We start from the raw sequence: 14,614 nt of genomic DNA on the forward strand, positions 1-14,614 counted from the left end.
ACGAAGATAACTAGCACATAGCACATAGCTCCTTGAGCTAATGATATATTCAAAAAAAAGCTCTACATAATCTCAAGCAATATCGCAAGCATTCTCATTCTCTATCATAAGCATAGATTCTGACGATATGTGCCATCCAATAGATGTAAGATTACAAAAAGACAGAAAAGATGTGATAACAAGTGCATGTGCAATATAGCAAAAAGGAAGGTAAAAAAAGCAAACGAAGACGCCACCGGTGCGAGAGGAGGTAAGCCATGAGCAGAACCATGATAATCTTAGAATAGATGATAATGATGAAGCCTCCCGGCCAGAAAAATGATGATTACATTGATGTCTCTCTCGCTCTCTCTTTTTTGCATCCCCGCCCCGAGGAATGAGCGGGGGGAAACCAAGAACAGGTAATAGACAAAGTAGGGTAACAATGGATATGTACGCGAGAGATTCTATAAGATAGGGGAAATGAGAAAAGAAGGGAGTAACAGCGCCGTTGCTTTAAGAATCATCGACAAGACGCTTCTGCGTCCAAGCGCGCTGGGCCCCATCTAGGAGAACATCCATCTGTCCGCTGTTATCGCACATGCCGCGGAAGAGGCCGCCTTCTTGGTTGATGAGGGTCCAGGGGTGGTCATACTCGATGACGCGGCCGTGGTCGAGGACAAGGACCTTGTCGTAGTCGATGATAGTTTGCAGACGGTGCGCGATCGTGATGATTGTGCTATTGCTCAGTTCGCGGAGGGTCTCTTGGATCTTGGCATCGGTGGCGTAGTCGATGGATGCAGTTGCTTCGTCCATCATCAAGACGCGGGGGTTCTTGAGCAGGGCGCGGGCGAGGCAGAGGAGCTGTCGCTGGCCTTGGGAGAGATTGGAGCCGGACTCCGAGACTTGGCTGTCGAGGTTGTTGAAGACGTTTTTATTGTCGACTACTGTCACTGCGCTGCTGCTCACGCCGTTGATGTTGCCGTTGGTTTCCGTCGCGGTCAGCGAGCTTGCGGTTGTGGGGGTTGCAGTGCCTGAGATGCTGGAGCCGATTAGGTGCACGCGACGGAGGGCTGAGAAGATCTGCTCGTCGCTGAAGAGACTGAATGGATCGAGGTTGGTGCGGAGGGTTCCTGTGAACAGGGTGGGATCCTGGGGGACAATGGTGATTGCCTCGCGCAGATCGCGCAATCCAATTGACCCGATGTCAACGCCGTCAATAATGATCTGACCCGCCTCGGCTTCGAGGCCGCGGAAGAGAGCCAGCGCGAGAGAACTCTTGCCAGCACCTGTGCGACCCACAATTCCGACCTTCTCGCCGGCCTTTACAGAGAACGAAACCTGCTTGAGAACCGGGTCCAGATCGGGGCGGTACCGGGTACTGTACTTATTGAACTCGACCGCACCTTGGCTGGGCCAATCGGATGCAGGTCGTGATTCGTCAATAACAGAAGCTGCTTCCTGGTCCACCTCAAGATATTCTCTGACACGCTCGACAGAGTTCATGTTCTGCTGGACCTCGGAGTACAGACGCACAAGCCAGAGGACGTTCTCTGTGAATGTAACGGCGTAGGTTAGTGAAAGACCAGCGGCACCTGCATCGATCGTGCCAACGTTCAACAACACAAAGGTAGCCGAGAAGAAGGCGACCAGAGCACCGGTCCAGTCGACACGGAGAGCCAGCCAGCGGTTGCTAGCCCAAAGGTAGATGTGTGGCCGGTTGTAAGCGTTGATGCGGCGGTGGTTGTCGACCATGAAGCGAGGACCATCGCCATAGGCACGAATGGTGACGATACCGTTCAGGGTCTCACCAAACTGTTGGTACAGCGGGCTACGCTGCACAGATTCCAGACGCTTGAGGTCTCGGGAAGAGTTCAAATAGACGGCACCGAGGGCAGTGTATACCATGGTGATGAACACACCGGCAATTAAGAATCCTGGCGTGATCCATGAGATCAGAATGACAATCATAATCACAGATGCCAGACTGTGGAGCATGCCGATAGCAACAGGAGCGACTTCCTGATCGATAGACTCAACATCCTTGGAGAACCGGTTCATCAGTTGTCCAAGAGGCGTGGAGTCAAAGAATCGGAACTTGGCGTGCATGACCGCCCTGAGAAGGCGATCATGAATCTTCCATGATGCATGGAGCGAACCCCAGAACAGAACAGCTTCCCGAGACAAAGAGATTGCGATATAGAGGAATCCCAGGAGTGCGTAAACTCCCAAGTAATAAGCCACGTTGACCTCCCCATCAGCCTCGCCGGTAGAGCTTGCGCCAAGTTGGGGCAGACTCCAGCTACTCACGCGCCCAACGTTTCCAACGTTGAAAGTGGGCGGCTTGAGGTGAGCGGCGGCGGCGTACTGCCCAGCATCCTCACTTCCAACCTTGGATTTCTGGTAAGAGTTTGCCCACTGTCTAATCCAGAGGTTGGTAGAAACGGAGCCCAATTGTTGTAAGCAGAACACCAGAACAGCACCGATCCAATAATACCATGGGCCCATGGCGCGGAGGTACATGGTGACGGTCGACCACTTGACACTACCAGTAGCCTTTGATTCAGAGAGCTGGGCCTTGTCTTCTTGGGCTTTTCCATTCGCGGTGCCGTTCAAATCCTCATCCTCTGCTTCATGATCCGATGGGGGATGGGAGACTCCACGGGAGCTGGCGCGGGATTCGGGTCGAGACTTGATGAACTCATCGCCCAATGCACCAGTAGCGGCAACATCGCTGGGACGGCCCTGGGCGGAAATTCTGCCGTTCTCAAGCACCACAACGTGATCCGCTTGGGGAACAGTCAAACTGACGTTATGTGTTACCAAAATGCATGTGCGGTTCAACATCAGTGGGCCAGTAAGAGCTTGGCGGAAGATGTGCTTGGCGGTATGAGAGTCAACAGCAGAGAGACAGTCATCTAGCAGCAAGTGGCGGCCACTGCTGTAGATAGCGCGGGCAAGAGAGATTCGCTGCTTTTGGCCACCAGATAAACTGATGCCCTTCTCGCCAACAAGAGTTTGATCACCAGCATCAAGGATAGCAAGGTCGCGTTCCAGAGCGCATGCCTTGAGGACTGAACGATAGCGACGCTCGTCATAGGGAGAGGCGAAGATGATATTTTCCTTTACGGTGTCGTTGACCAACCAAGCTTCCTGGGCACAGTAAGCAATACTGTCAACCAGGCCAGTTTCAGGGTCCACCGGGAGATCTGCCCTGTTGGACATTCCACCCGGGAGATGAACACAACCCTCGAGAAGTTTCATTTCTCCAAGCATGGCCATGAGCAGGGATGTCTTTCCGGATCCAGTGGGGCCAGCAATAATGTTAAGCTTGCCAATAAGGAATTCGACGTCGATATTAATCAAACGGAAAGCGTCCAAGTCGGCATCGGATGTATCTTGATCCTCAGCAGTGGAAGTGCTCCAGGATAGGGTCGCCTTTTCAAGACCAATCTTGGCAGGTGTTCCTGCGGTAGTACTATCACGGAGCTGATCGTATTTGCCCGTTTCCTCCTCGTTGAGGTACTTGTCCACACGGTCTAGGGAAACCTTACATTCCTGAACGTGGGCCACCATATCCGCGAGCTGGTCTAAGGGCACACGCAGCAACGAGAACATGGACAAGGCAGGGAAAGCGATCGAAGGGGTCAACTGTTTCTTCTCGACCACAGTGTACAAGAAGAAGGACATGAACGTGATGAGAATAGGCGTGCCGTACCAGACGGTTGCGGCACATGACCAGAGGATGTATCGTCTGCGCAGGGCTTTTAGTTCGTTCTTGCGCTTCTCGCCGACGATGTCTTGGAATCGCTGCTCCCAGGCAAAGTACTTGATGATCCGAATGTTTTGGAGGACTTCGTTAGTGGCGTGAATACGGGCATCGGTGCCCTTCAAAATCTGGTTCTGGACCTTATTGAACTGGCGGGCGATGAAAAGGTTGATAGGCAGCATGAGGGCCATCAGGGCGATACCGGCAAACGAGCTGAAGCCCATGATGTGGTAGAGTAGAATAACCGCCATTATGATCTGGACTGGCACACTAGCCCACAAGAAGTGGAGATAGGCGCCAACCTCGCTTACCTTGAACGAATCGATCGCCATCAAGTTGATGATTGTACCGACATTGGCTTGTGTGGGTTCCTCTGCTAGGGGGTCTGGCTTCTTGCCAGCCTCGGCATCATTTCCATTCGCATCCTTCTTCTTGCGACCAAAGGAGAAGAACTTCTTCTTCTTGTCCTTGGGCAAGATTGGATCTTCTACTGCTTTCTGGGCAGCCTCCACGGAAGCGCCTGCCTTGCGGCGAAGAGCTTTGGCATAGATTTCACCAATAATGATCGCACGGATTCTCACACCCATCTTGCGACCAATGAATAAGGCTTGTCCGTCTGCCACACCCTGGACCGTAGCGCAACAGAAAAGCAGAATGGCGAACAACCAAGCCGCATTGGGCGTGGTCGACCGAGGATCTTCGACGTACTCAAGGATAGCCTTAAGGAGTAGACTAGGCATGAAAACGAATAGATTGGCAAATACTGTCCATGCACCCTGCTTTAGAATCGTCCCCATGAAGAACCGAAGCAGCTTCCATGCCAGAGAGCCTTTCATGTGTCTCTTGCGGAATTCTGTAAGCACGTTCGCAGCCTTCTGAGACGGAGTCAGGTTCCAAACATCCGCAAGCTCCAGGGGTTGACGATAGCCCTTCATGACCAAAGGATCGAGCCAGGAAAATGTGGCAAGAGAGAACAAACTGGCCATGGGATGCGTCGGAGGTTCCAATCCATCTTCTCGCTCAACCAGAACTGGCTTATTGCCTCGGCGAGTGGTGAGTGCAATGAGCAGCAGCACCGTACTCAGAGTGAACTGAACGCTGCTGAGGATCAGGGCGTTCCGAGATAAGGGATGGATAATGGCGGATCGGAAGACCATGATGTTGAACAACCACTGGAAGCTGTATAGGATTGCCGTATGGGTCCATAGTCTCGGGGCGGAGGAAAGATCCATGGTCGATAGGAGGAACCGGACCAGCACCAAGAAAAGGATATAGCCCCAAGATACAAGCCCAGCCGCGGCGGGAAGAGTTCCATGTCGGCCCCAGGCGTGAGTCGACAAAATGACGATATAAACCGCAACTTGTCCAATTAAAGCTGCGATTTCAAGTATGACAACGGTAACCTCTCCGCGCGGGCGATCGATCTCGACCTGAGATTGTTCATATTGTACAGCTTGGGACAAAATCGTATCGGACTCATTTTCCTGGGTCGCACTGGGGACCTCATCTTCGGAGTCATTGTTCGGGATGACCTTGTAAGCGATACGTTTTCGGGTGACGACATATCGATGGGCAAGGCGAAATAGGATCAGCAACAGGGAAGCGCCGCAGACCGTGAGGGGAAGTATAACCTGAAGAATGCTAGTAAAAAATATCTTGTGATCAGCATAAAATTTCAACGGTCGGAATTATCTATTGGGGTAGACTCACTTGCGCTGGAAGCAACGAGACAGGTCGTCAATAGCCCAGACGGGGCCTTGACATTGCGGCAGCATGGTTGACCGCAAAGCTCGCAGAAAACTGAAGCTCTCGGACCTCGGGCGACTCGATCACACAGCTCTTCAGCTGGCGATAGTAATGAATGGGTAATGCGATCGGGATTTGATTATTGTAAACCCTTTAGCAACAATATTTTACTGGATTGCCGGACAAGGCTGGCATTGCAAACTCGAGATGAACTGTGACGCTGGGATGAGGGTCCCGGGACCGAGGGCCGTTGAGGCAAAAGAGCAGGGGAACTACTCAGATTCTGCAAAGCAAAGGATCAAATATATTGAAGGTGTTGAGATATTCTTTGGGGGAGGGGGGAGAAGAGAAAATGGCAAATTGTTCCAAAACCGGCGGTGGACGGACTCCCGGTAGAGGGTGACATTAGCCACCACCTAATTTTGCTGGTGGAGCGAGGTACCATATACTAATTAATAATATTTCCGCATACGAAGTTTGATCTCAATGCTATTTATCGACTTAAACTCCTTTAGGAGCCCGAGGGGTAATTACTCTTTCACCATTGGATTCGGGGATATGACTTGTCTCAGTCTGCTTATCGTTTCTCCACTGTAAAAACGTCTTATCGTTCTTTATACATCTAGAACCTTGGATATATTGGAGTCACCGTTCTATGGGGAGTCGATGAGGTACAATTTAATGGACACATTAGTGGCGCATCCACTCCTCTTGGTCATCAACAAATGCCTCATGGTAGTTCATCTCAAGCCAAGCGTCTGGATTGAACGTGCGCCCAAATTCGAGATAAAAATGAGTTAGGATTTTGTTGAGGTCTTTCCTGCATGTTAGCAATTCTTCTACTCTTCGAGACTTATTTTGAGCATACCATCAAGTGATATGGGATGCGCAGGTTGTAGAGAGAAGCGAGAAGTACGCTCACGGAAAAGAATCAACGACTTTGGAATAGCGGTACCTAATAGAGGAAAATCAGTTTCGCACATTTTGACAAGGGCGCTTAATCACCTTGAGGCATGCACAAATAATGAGCTTCGGCGGCGGGATCACCACTTTCTACGTCTTCCAAGTAATGATCGTTCGATATCCGTGTGACCTCTTGCATGTAGTGCGTATTTGGCATGAATAATGCGCCATTCGAAACTAAATAGGTTAGCAGGTAAAGCACATGAAGTGGCATTGGCATACAATCTGCAGTTATATTTGGGTGTACCAAGCCGTCCGCATTAACCTCTATTCCATCCTCATATTGCCAGTCATCTCGTTTAGAAGCTCTGTCATAAAGCCTCGAGTCGCGGTGTATCTGAAATCGATAGAGGCTTGCTGGAAAAGCTGAGTGCCTCGACATATATGAGAAAAGGCGGTGATTCGGGAGACGTGAGATGCTAAGCGCAGGGGCCTGGCAGGGGCCTCATATGACAAAGAATATTTTGGAGCATCGCTATAGTTACAAACAATATTATTGTCTTGATTTTGAATCGAGAAACACAAAGCCTCTAATGAGATACATACCGTTTACCGAAAAGGGAAGCTCTGACGAATTAATCACATCACCCGGAAGAGGTACATAAAGTAGTATTCCAATACCCATTCGCTAAATTATGATCCAATTCATATTCCCCGGTTTAGGGTCATTGCTTGTGAAAGAGAGCTTAGGATGCTCTTACGCTACGGTGGCTTTTATTGGTTTATAGTTTAATTGCCCATTATACGGCCAAGAGAGGTGGATAGCCTAGCTCGTAGGCTCCTAAAATAAAGTTGCACAAGCTTTCAGACTTGGCGCGGAAGATACCGGTGTTTTGCCATCTCTTCATAATGTCCGTATTTTGATATACATAGTAAGGGTCATGGTAAGTCTTGAATATCGAGCCAAAGGTCTGAGCCCTAGAAGAACCATCAATTGAGAGACAGTCCGTACATATTTCATTGCTCTTTCCATTGACCGTACACAAGAGTATTCGACCGCGTACACGGTATCTATCCTTTATGACGTAGATCTCTAACATCCGCCCAGAGGATGTTACTCCGTCGCCTGGGGGTATCGCTGCAACCATTCGTCCCTGGTGAATCGCTGCCCCTTCGCAGCCAGGAGAGCTTCGATTTTTGCATTAAGCTCTTTATTTCATTGTCAGCCAGCACTCTTATTTTTATCAGAGGCCCTGTTCCTAGTACCTTCCACTGTCATCTCCTTCCGGGCTTGTAGTGAGTAATGGTCGCGAAATTCGTGGACAAGAATGAGATCCTCGGGGAGAACGGTTCCTGCATAGCTCAGGTCAATGGAGGAAGAGGTCTTCCAAGAATTTAGAATAACAAACCAGCCATAATCGCGTATACATAAATAGTGTAGCCATCCCGGGGTTTGACAGTGCGAACGAGGTTCTGCTGTGTTCTAGAGTTGGGGCGCATGGAAGCACCATTCGGGACTGAGATATATTAGTGAGCTGAATGTTTTGAGTCTGTCATTAATTTACATTCATAAGAAGCTGGGTCGAGAGCCTTCGTCTGTACTTTTCCTGCAGTTGTAAGCAGGTCGAACATGCCGTGTGGTCGCCTAGGAGCTGGCCAGGCACGGAGCCGAATAGAGGTGCCCGAGTTCACGCGGAACATGTCCATTGGAATACGAAGGAACGATTGAATGAATCTCCTATGTTTTGACATCTTGAGGAATCCTTGCAGGAATCAAGGTGAGGTGTATTCGAGTGTTTTAGGTAAAAATACAGTGTAGAATGTTACATATCCATCTACTTTGCAACCTTCCAAGGAAGGTCACAGGACGCTCATTGATGATTCAAATATCACTGCTACTTCGTATAAAGCTGCGAGATCATTGTCGCACATTGAATAGTGAGTTCAAATACCAAGAAGTAAATTATAGAGAATAAGATTACATAGTTGGCCGCTCATACCTAGGTAGGTAGGTAGGCCTCTATCATTGGGTAACGACGTATAAGAATATTCAATTTCTCAAGTCAATGTCTTTGAATTGTTCTTTGTGATGTCTTTTCTATTTATTTCAAATAGTGTAATGGCTAGAAGGATAAGAAAGTAATGTTTTTAATATATGAAGTAGTTATAGGTAATTATAGAGAGACAATTGAAAAGAAAATCTACATTTTAGGACTTCGAAATGACCTCGGGAGGTGGCGGACGCCCCATCTTAGTCACGGTCGCCACCGAAATTTCAGGCACCCGTTGGCCCCAATAGGCATAGTTGCCCCCGATCCTCGTGATCCCCTCATTGCCTAACATTTTGGATTCAATACCGCTTTAGCTTCATTTTGCATAGTTGCCTTCGCCACCTACCTATATAAGAATAGATTGCCCCAAATTACTCACGACATCCTTCCAGCCACAACGTCCGCAAATTTCCGTGATCGCCATGGCGGAGCGCATCCTCATGAACGAATTTAAGGCCCTTCTCAAAGAGAAGTGGGTTCATGTCCAGGTACGTTCATCATCTTATTACTCTGTAGTGTCTCTTGACACTTCTACACTTGCAGGTTACTGACATGTCTGTATAGTTGCACGATGACGACATTTTCAACTGGGATGTCGCCCTGATCGTGATTAACCCAGACTCCATGTACTACGGCGGTTACTTTAAAGCCTCTATGACATTCCCCTCCAACTACCCTTATTCCCCACCAAGTATGACATCTTCCTCTCTCCCCCTTCTTATATTTAATGGTGACTGACGAGATTTTTTCATTGCCATCAGAGTTCCGCTTCTTAAAGCCCCTCCACCACCCGAACATCTACACCAACGGCAATCTTTGCATCTCCATACTTCACGCGCCCGGCGAAGATGAGATGTCCGGCGAGCTTGCCTCGGAGCGCTGGTCCCCTGCGCAGCGCGTGGAGTCGGTCCTGATCTCCATCCTCTCTCTTCTTGACGATGCTGAGCCGTCCTCTCCCGCGAACGTCGACGCTGCCGTCTTGTTCCGCAAAGACCCAGAATTTTACCGTGAGCTTGCCAAGGCCGATGTTGATCAGTCCAAGCTCGATATTCCCGAGGGCTTCGAGATGCCCACACACGATACTCCCGTTCGCGAGCCCGTTGAGAAGGAAGACCATGACTTCTGGGCTGATAGCGATGCCGACAGCGATGTGTTCGGAGGCAGTGACTCCGACGACGAACTCGACATGGGCCAATCCAGCGGCAGTGATCTAGAGGTGGACGAGGATGAATCGGACAAGGAGGATTCCACAGAGACGAAGAAGGCGTAATGAACTTCTGCGCACTTTCGTCCGAGGAGTTGCTGCACGATCAACGATTTCACGGCTGCTTCTTCGAGCATATTCAGCATTCTCGGCGTACCATTCTGATTTTTCATACGATAGGCGTTTAGCGAGAGCATTTTCGAGTATTATGGGTGTTATGGTTTATGACAACATGCAATACCCTGCTGCAATGTTCCACAGATATTTTAACGAAATGAAATCAAATTCTAACATTAATATCTCAAACTTTCAGCCACATTAGCATTAGCCGTACCTCCATATCATTCTTCACCCATAAACCCTCCCGAGGCACGGCACGTTTTTAGGTCCATCGCGCCAACCGGGTTTTTCACCGGCTAACCAGCTGCCACCAACATTTATAGATATATATATATATAGAGAGAGTCCCTTAAAGCCTTAGAGGTCTAGAAATAGCTATCAAAGGTGACCCACTAACAGTATTAGGGGATAATTAGCGGTTATATTCTAGAAGACCCAAAGAACCCAATTTGTGAATATCACTTGGGCAGGCAGCTAGATTTATGTAATTGTCTCTAAGCCGGCATCTGATCCCCTGAACACATTAACTACTCGGCCCAGTAAAAAGAGAAAGGAAAAGAAAAGGAAGAATGCTAAATGACGTCGTGGGCTCTGCTCCCCCACAATGTCCCCGCCATTAAACCCGAAGTACGTACCTAGATAGCGCCTATATCGGACCTCCCTATCCCAATATCACAATTATCTCTATCTACTCACTAAACTCAACCACCAAATTCCCCATGTTACATAGAGTCAGCAACCCACCAATTCCAAGATGGCAACACAAACCCTCGCCGCCTGGACAGTCTCTCTATCCTACTCCGACCTCCCAGAAGAAGTAATCCACGCCGCAGTACGAAGCTTCTACAACATAGCCGGATGTATAGTAGGTGGAAGCAGACACACAGCAACAATCACAGCACGCAACGCCCTGTCCCCCTTCTCAGGACCACCAACATCCCACCTCCTCGGCACAAACACCTCCACCGACGCCATGCACGCAGCTCTCTTCAACGGCATCGCCTCACACGTCCACGACTACGACGACACACACCTAGACACAATCATCCATCCAACAGGACCAGTAGCATGTGCCCTCCTCGCCATAATCCCGACTCTCTCGCGCCCCGTTTCCGGGCCGGAGTTCATAACCGCGCTGGTCGCTGGTATCGAAGCAGAGTGTAAAATCGGCCTGGCTGTCTGGCCGGCGCATTATGATGTCGGTTGGCATATTACTTCGACGACGGGGTCGATTGGCGCTGCTGTTGCTGTGGCGAAGTTGTTTGCGTTGGAGGTTGGACAGGTTGCTTATGCGATTGGTCTTGCTGCTACGCAGGTTACTGGGTTGCGGGAGATGTTTGGGTCGCATGCGAAGTCTTTTCATCCTGGGCGGGCGGCGCAGAATGGGTTGATTGCTGCTTTGCTTGCGCGGGAGGGGTTTACGAGTTCGGTTGAGGCGCTTGAGGCGAAGAGGGGGTGGGCTAGTGTTGTTTGTTCTGGGGGGAATAGGTTGGAGGAGGAGATTGCGGGGCTTGGGAGTGGGAGGTGGGAGATTGTGAGAAATGCTTTTAAGCCGTTTCCTTGTGGGATTGTGGTTCATCCTGTTATTGATGGGTGTGTTTGGTTACATGGGGAGTTGGAGAGGGTTGGGGTTGATGTTGCGGATGTTGAAGAGGTTGTTGCGGATGTGCATCCGCTTGTTCTGGAGTTGACAGGGAAGACGGCGCCGAGGGATGGGTTGGAGGCTAAATTTAGTGTGTATCATGGTGGTGCTGTTGGTTTGTTGTTAGGGAAGGCTGCGCCAGCGCAGTATGAAGATGATGTTGTACTTGATAAGCGGGTTGTGGCATTGAGGGCTCGGTTCATAGCAGTTGCTGATGAGTGTTTGCGGGCTGATGAGTGTCATCTTGTCGTGAAGGTGAGGGGAGGGGCGAGTCTTGAGAAGCATGTTGACTATGCCGTCGGTAGCTTGGAGCGCCCCATGACGAATGAACAGCTAACAGCAAAGTTCGTTGATCAGTGTGTTGGGATTCTGGGAGAAGAGCGGACTGACAAGGCGAGTCAGTGGTGTTGGAATTTAGAGCACCAGGCTGACATGGGTCGAGTCGAGGGCATGCTGTAGAGCATATATTGAATGTATGACTACATGTACTTCATAGGGCCCAATTGGACCTATCTTACAGTGTGCAATACCAGAGAAATCATTGGTCTGATAAATCAAAACACATTCTAAATCAGTTATGGTTGTAGACGAGTATGCTACGTGAAGCAACGAAATAGCGAAATAGCAAAGAACAATCTGTGAATAGGAGTGTAGTGGCGGGAGACCCGCGGATTCGTGTTGGAGAATCCAAAAAAAAAAACCGAGAAAAAAACCAAAGAAAATATAATATGCGCCTGTGTTGATCCATTCATCCATATGCCCGAGCTGTTGGGTCTGTCACTGACATAACCCTAACAAACTTCTAATCTATGCAGAGACAGCATCCTTGATCTCGCTGTAGATAGCGCCAAGCTCCTTGTGGAAGGCCTTCTCGGCGTTATCCATGATGCTGCCAATGCGCTCCTCGACAGTGAGCTCCTTAGCCTTGGAAGCAGCCTTGTGACCACCTTCGGCAAGGATCTGGGTGTAGTTGGAGGAACCACCACCGTTCCAGGCCAGCAGCTAAGATAAAGTCAGCTTAATCCACGTGTATCTAGATAAGAGGGGAACTTACGTTGGGGGTGTCGGAGGGCATGTCAGTAAGGGCACCCTCGGTGGCGACGCTGATAAGAGCGGCCTTGAGCTGCTTAGGGGTGACATCGGCGACGGCATAGGCTGAGTCCTTGGCGGGTGCCAGGGAGACGTAGTAGGCCAGCAAACCAGCGATGTGAGGAGAGGCCATGGAGGTGCCGGAAATGGTGTTGGTGGCATGCTCGCTACCAACCCAGGTAGAGAGGATGTTCAGACCGGGGGCGAAGATGTCAGTGCACTTGCCGTAGTTGGAGAAGTAAGCACGCTCATCAGCCAGGGTAGAGGCGCCGACAGTGATGGCCTTCTCGGCGGCAGCGGGGGAGTAGTTGCAGGCATCAGCGTTGTCATTACCGGCAGCAACAGCGAAGTGGATACCAGCGTCAACGGCGGCATTCACAGCGAGATCCAGGGTGCGGGAGCTACCACCACCAAGAGACATGTTGGCAACGCTACCCTTGAACTTCTTATCGCCCTTCTTGGACTTCTTGATGTGAGCCTCGGCCGCCCATTCAACGCCCTTGACGACATCGGACATAGTACCCGAGCCATTGGAGCGAAGAACCTTGACAGCGTAGACGTGGGCCTTCTTGGCGACGCCGAACTTCTTGCCGGCAATGGTACCAGAGCAGTGAGTTCCGTGACCATTTCCATCCTCATCGGCATCACCCTGGGGGATGGTCTGGCCCCAGTTCGCACGGCCCTCGAAGTCAACGTGCTTAACGTTGGTGCCAGTATCAATTACGTAGGCATCGACACCCTCACCACCCTCCTCGGCATACAAATACTTGTTAAAGTTGCCAAAGGAGAGGCTTTCACGGTGAGAGATACGGGCAAGACCCCAAGGGGCGTTCTTCTCAACAGTACCATCGGTCATCGTGCGGACCTCGGAGTCCTTCTCGATGTATTCAACCTGTTTTGAGTGGGATTAGCCGCCGACCTCGGGAACTTCCGCAAGGTGGGAATGAGATTACTCACATCAGGATGACGGCGGATCTGCTCGATGACATCCTCAGGGAAGTGACCAGCATATCCCATAAGTGATCCAGCAATGTGGAAAGTGTGCTTCAGGCCCATGAAAGCCTCATAGTCGAAATCGAACAGGGAGCGCTTCTTCAACTCCATCCGACCGGTGTGAGCGGAGTGAACCTCCTGCAACCAGCTCTGGTGAGCGAACGCAGACCCCTGGTCAACATGCTTCTTGAACACAACGATGTAAGAATCTGGGATATCTCGGGAGGTCATGGAGGAGAGGATAGGAGCGGCGTCATTGTGGATGGAGCCTACTGCCACGGGCGTAGCAGCTACCAACAACGGAAGCAGTGTTAGGCTGAGGAAGCCTTTCATACTGGGCAAAGTGGAAAAGTTAACAGGGCAAAAGAACGGTAGATAGATAAACAATAATTGTAGGTTGGAAAGGATGAGTGAAGGATAGGTTGGATGGAGAGGAGAAGAAAGAAGATGAGGAGAAGGGCAGCAGGTGAGGCTTATCTAGGGAGGAGACGGGGGATCGATGATGCAAGCGGGATTACATACGGTTACGCTGGCGGATGACCTGTCGATGTCGATCTAGTGGAGAAGTGACTGAGAACGGGGTACCCGATACCGTATGGTATGGTCACCCTTGTTTCAGGAACCTTGGAAGTTGGGGAAGATAAAGAGCATCCACATGTCATGGTATATTAGTATCATCTTGGAGTATAATTTAAGTTGTTTGGATATCATCCGGGCACAAATAAGAGATGAAATAGAGCTATATAATAAGGTGGTGCAGATGGTCATCTCCTCCGGGTACCTGACGCATCTCAACTTGCTATAGGCCATAGGCAACCTCCCCTCGCACGGCCCAGTTTCTCCAAGGCAACTCATCCTCCGAAGTCGCGTGCTTTGTGCTCGGGTGACTCAAATGCTGGTATCCCCCCCTTGTCTTGCATGAGAGTGCCATTATTGGATAAAACTCACTCAATCTGCGGAGAAGCCATCATATCATAGGATCACTTTCAAGCTTCTCCACATTGCTCATAGCTGCCCCTTATCGCGCTTATCATGCCCTATCAGTGATCCATGGTAACTTTCAATCTTACCATACCAATACAATACAATAACAGGGCTGTGTCCAGCCCCCCAAGAGT

The 14,614-nt window shown here is 50.0% G+C and overlaps 6 protein-coding genes across 6 annotated transcripts; 2 read left to right on the top strand and 4 right to left on the bottom strand.

Annotated features, from left to right (window-relative positions):
* Nucleotides 1–495: 495 nt before the first annotated feature.
* On the bottom strand, nt 496–5,523 carry N7517_009910 (uncharacterized protein; the record flags this gene model as incomplete). The annotated part of the gene is made up of 2 exons (XM_056727633.1): nt 496–5,389; nt 5,459–5,523. 2 exons carry the CDS (start codon nt 5,521–5,523, stop codon nt 496–498), a joined length of 4,959 nt encoding a protein of 1,652 aa, XP_056576205.1.
* Nucleotides 5,524–6,184: 661 nt separating this feature from the next.
* On the bottom strand, nt 6,185–6,839 carry N7517_009911 (uncharacterized protein; the record flags this gene model as incomplete). Its single annotated transcript, XM_056727634.1, has 3 exons — nt 6,185–6,309; nt 6,363–6,449; nt 6,500–6,839. 3 exons carry the CDS (start codon nt 6,837–6,839, stop codon nt 6,185–6,187), a joined length of 552 nt encoding a protein of 183 aa, XP_056576206.1.
* A 780-nt stretch (nt 6,840–7,619) lies between these two features.
* N7517_009912 (uncharacterized protein) lies at nt 7,620–8,149 on the bottom strand (the record flags this gene model as incomplete). Its single annotated transcript, XM_056727635.1, has 3 exons — nt 7,620–7,781; nt 7,826–7,914; nt 7,963–8,149. The coding sequence occupies 3 exons, from the start codon at nt 8,147–8,149 to the stop codon at nt 7,620–7,622; spliced, it is 438 nt and encodes a 145-aa protein (XP_056576207.1).
* A 721-nt stretch (nt 8,150–8,870) lies between these two features.
* On the top strand, nt 8,871–9,718 carry N7517_009913 (uncharacterized protein; the record flags this gene model as incomplete). Its single annotated transcript, XM_056727636.1, has 3 exons — nt 8,871–8,936; nt 9,013–9,139; nt 9,210–9,718. 3 exons carry the CDS (start codon nt 8,871–8,873, stop codon nt 9,716–9,718), a joined length of 702 nt encoding a protein of 233 aa, XP_056576208.1.
* An 808-nt stretch (nt 9,719–10,526) lies between these two features.
* On the top strand, nt 10,527–11,873 carry N7517_009914 (MmgE/PrpD family protein; the record flags this gene model as incomplete). The annotated part of the gene is made up of 1 exon (XM_056727637.1): nt 10,527–11,873. The coding sequence occupies one exon, from the start codon at nt 10,527–10,529 to the stop codon at nt 11,871–11,873; it is 1,347 nt and encodes a 448-aa protein (XP_056576209.1).
* Nucleotides 11,874–12,221: 348 nt separating this feature from the next.
* N7517_009915 (S8 family peptidase) lies at nt 12,222–13,829 on the bottom strand (the record flags this gene model as incomplete). Its single annotated transcript, XM_056727638.1, has 3 exons — nt 12,222–12,416; nt 12,469–13,395; nt 13,461–13,829. 3 exons carry the CDS (start codon nt 13,827–13,829, stop codon nt 12,222–12,224), a joined length of 1,491 nt encoding a protein of 496 aa, XP_056576210.1.
* Between the last annotated feature and the right edge of the window lie 785 nt (nt 13,830–14,614).

The sequence above is a fragment of the Penicillium concentricum genome (genome assembly GCF_028827145.1).
Source record: "Penicillium concentricum strain IBT 3081 chromosome Unknown utg000004l_segment0_segment0, whole genome shotgun sequence".
Classification (NCBI taxonomy): Eukaryota; Fungi; Ascomycota; class Eurotiomycetes; order Eurotiales; family Aspergillaceae; genus Penicillium; species Penicillium concentricum.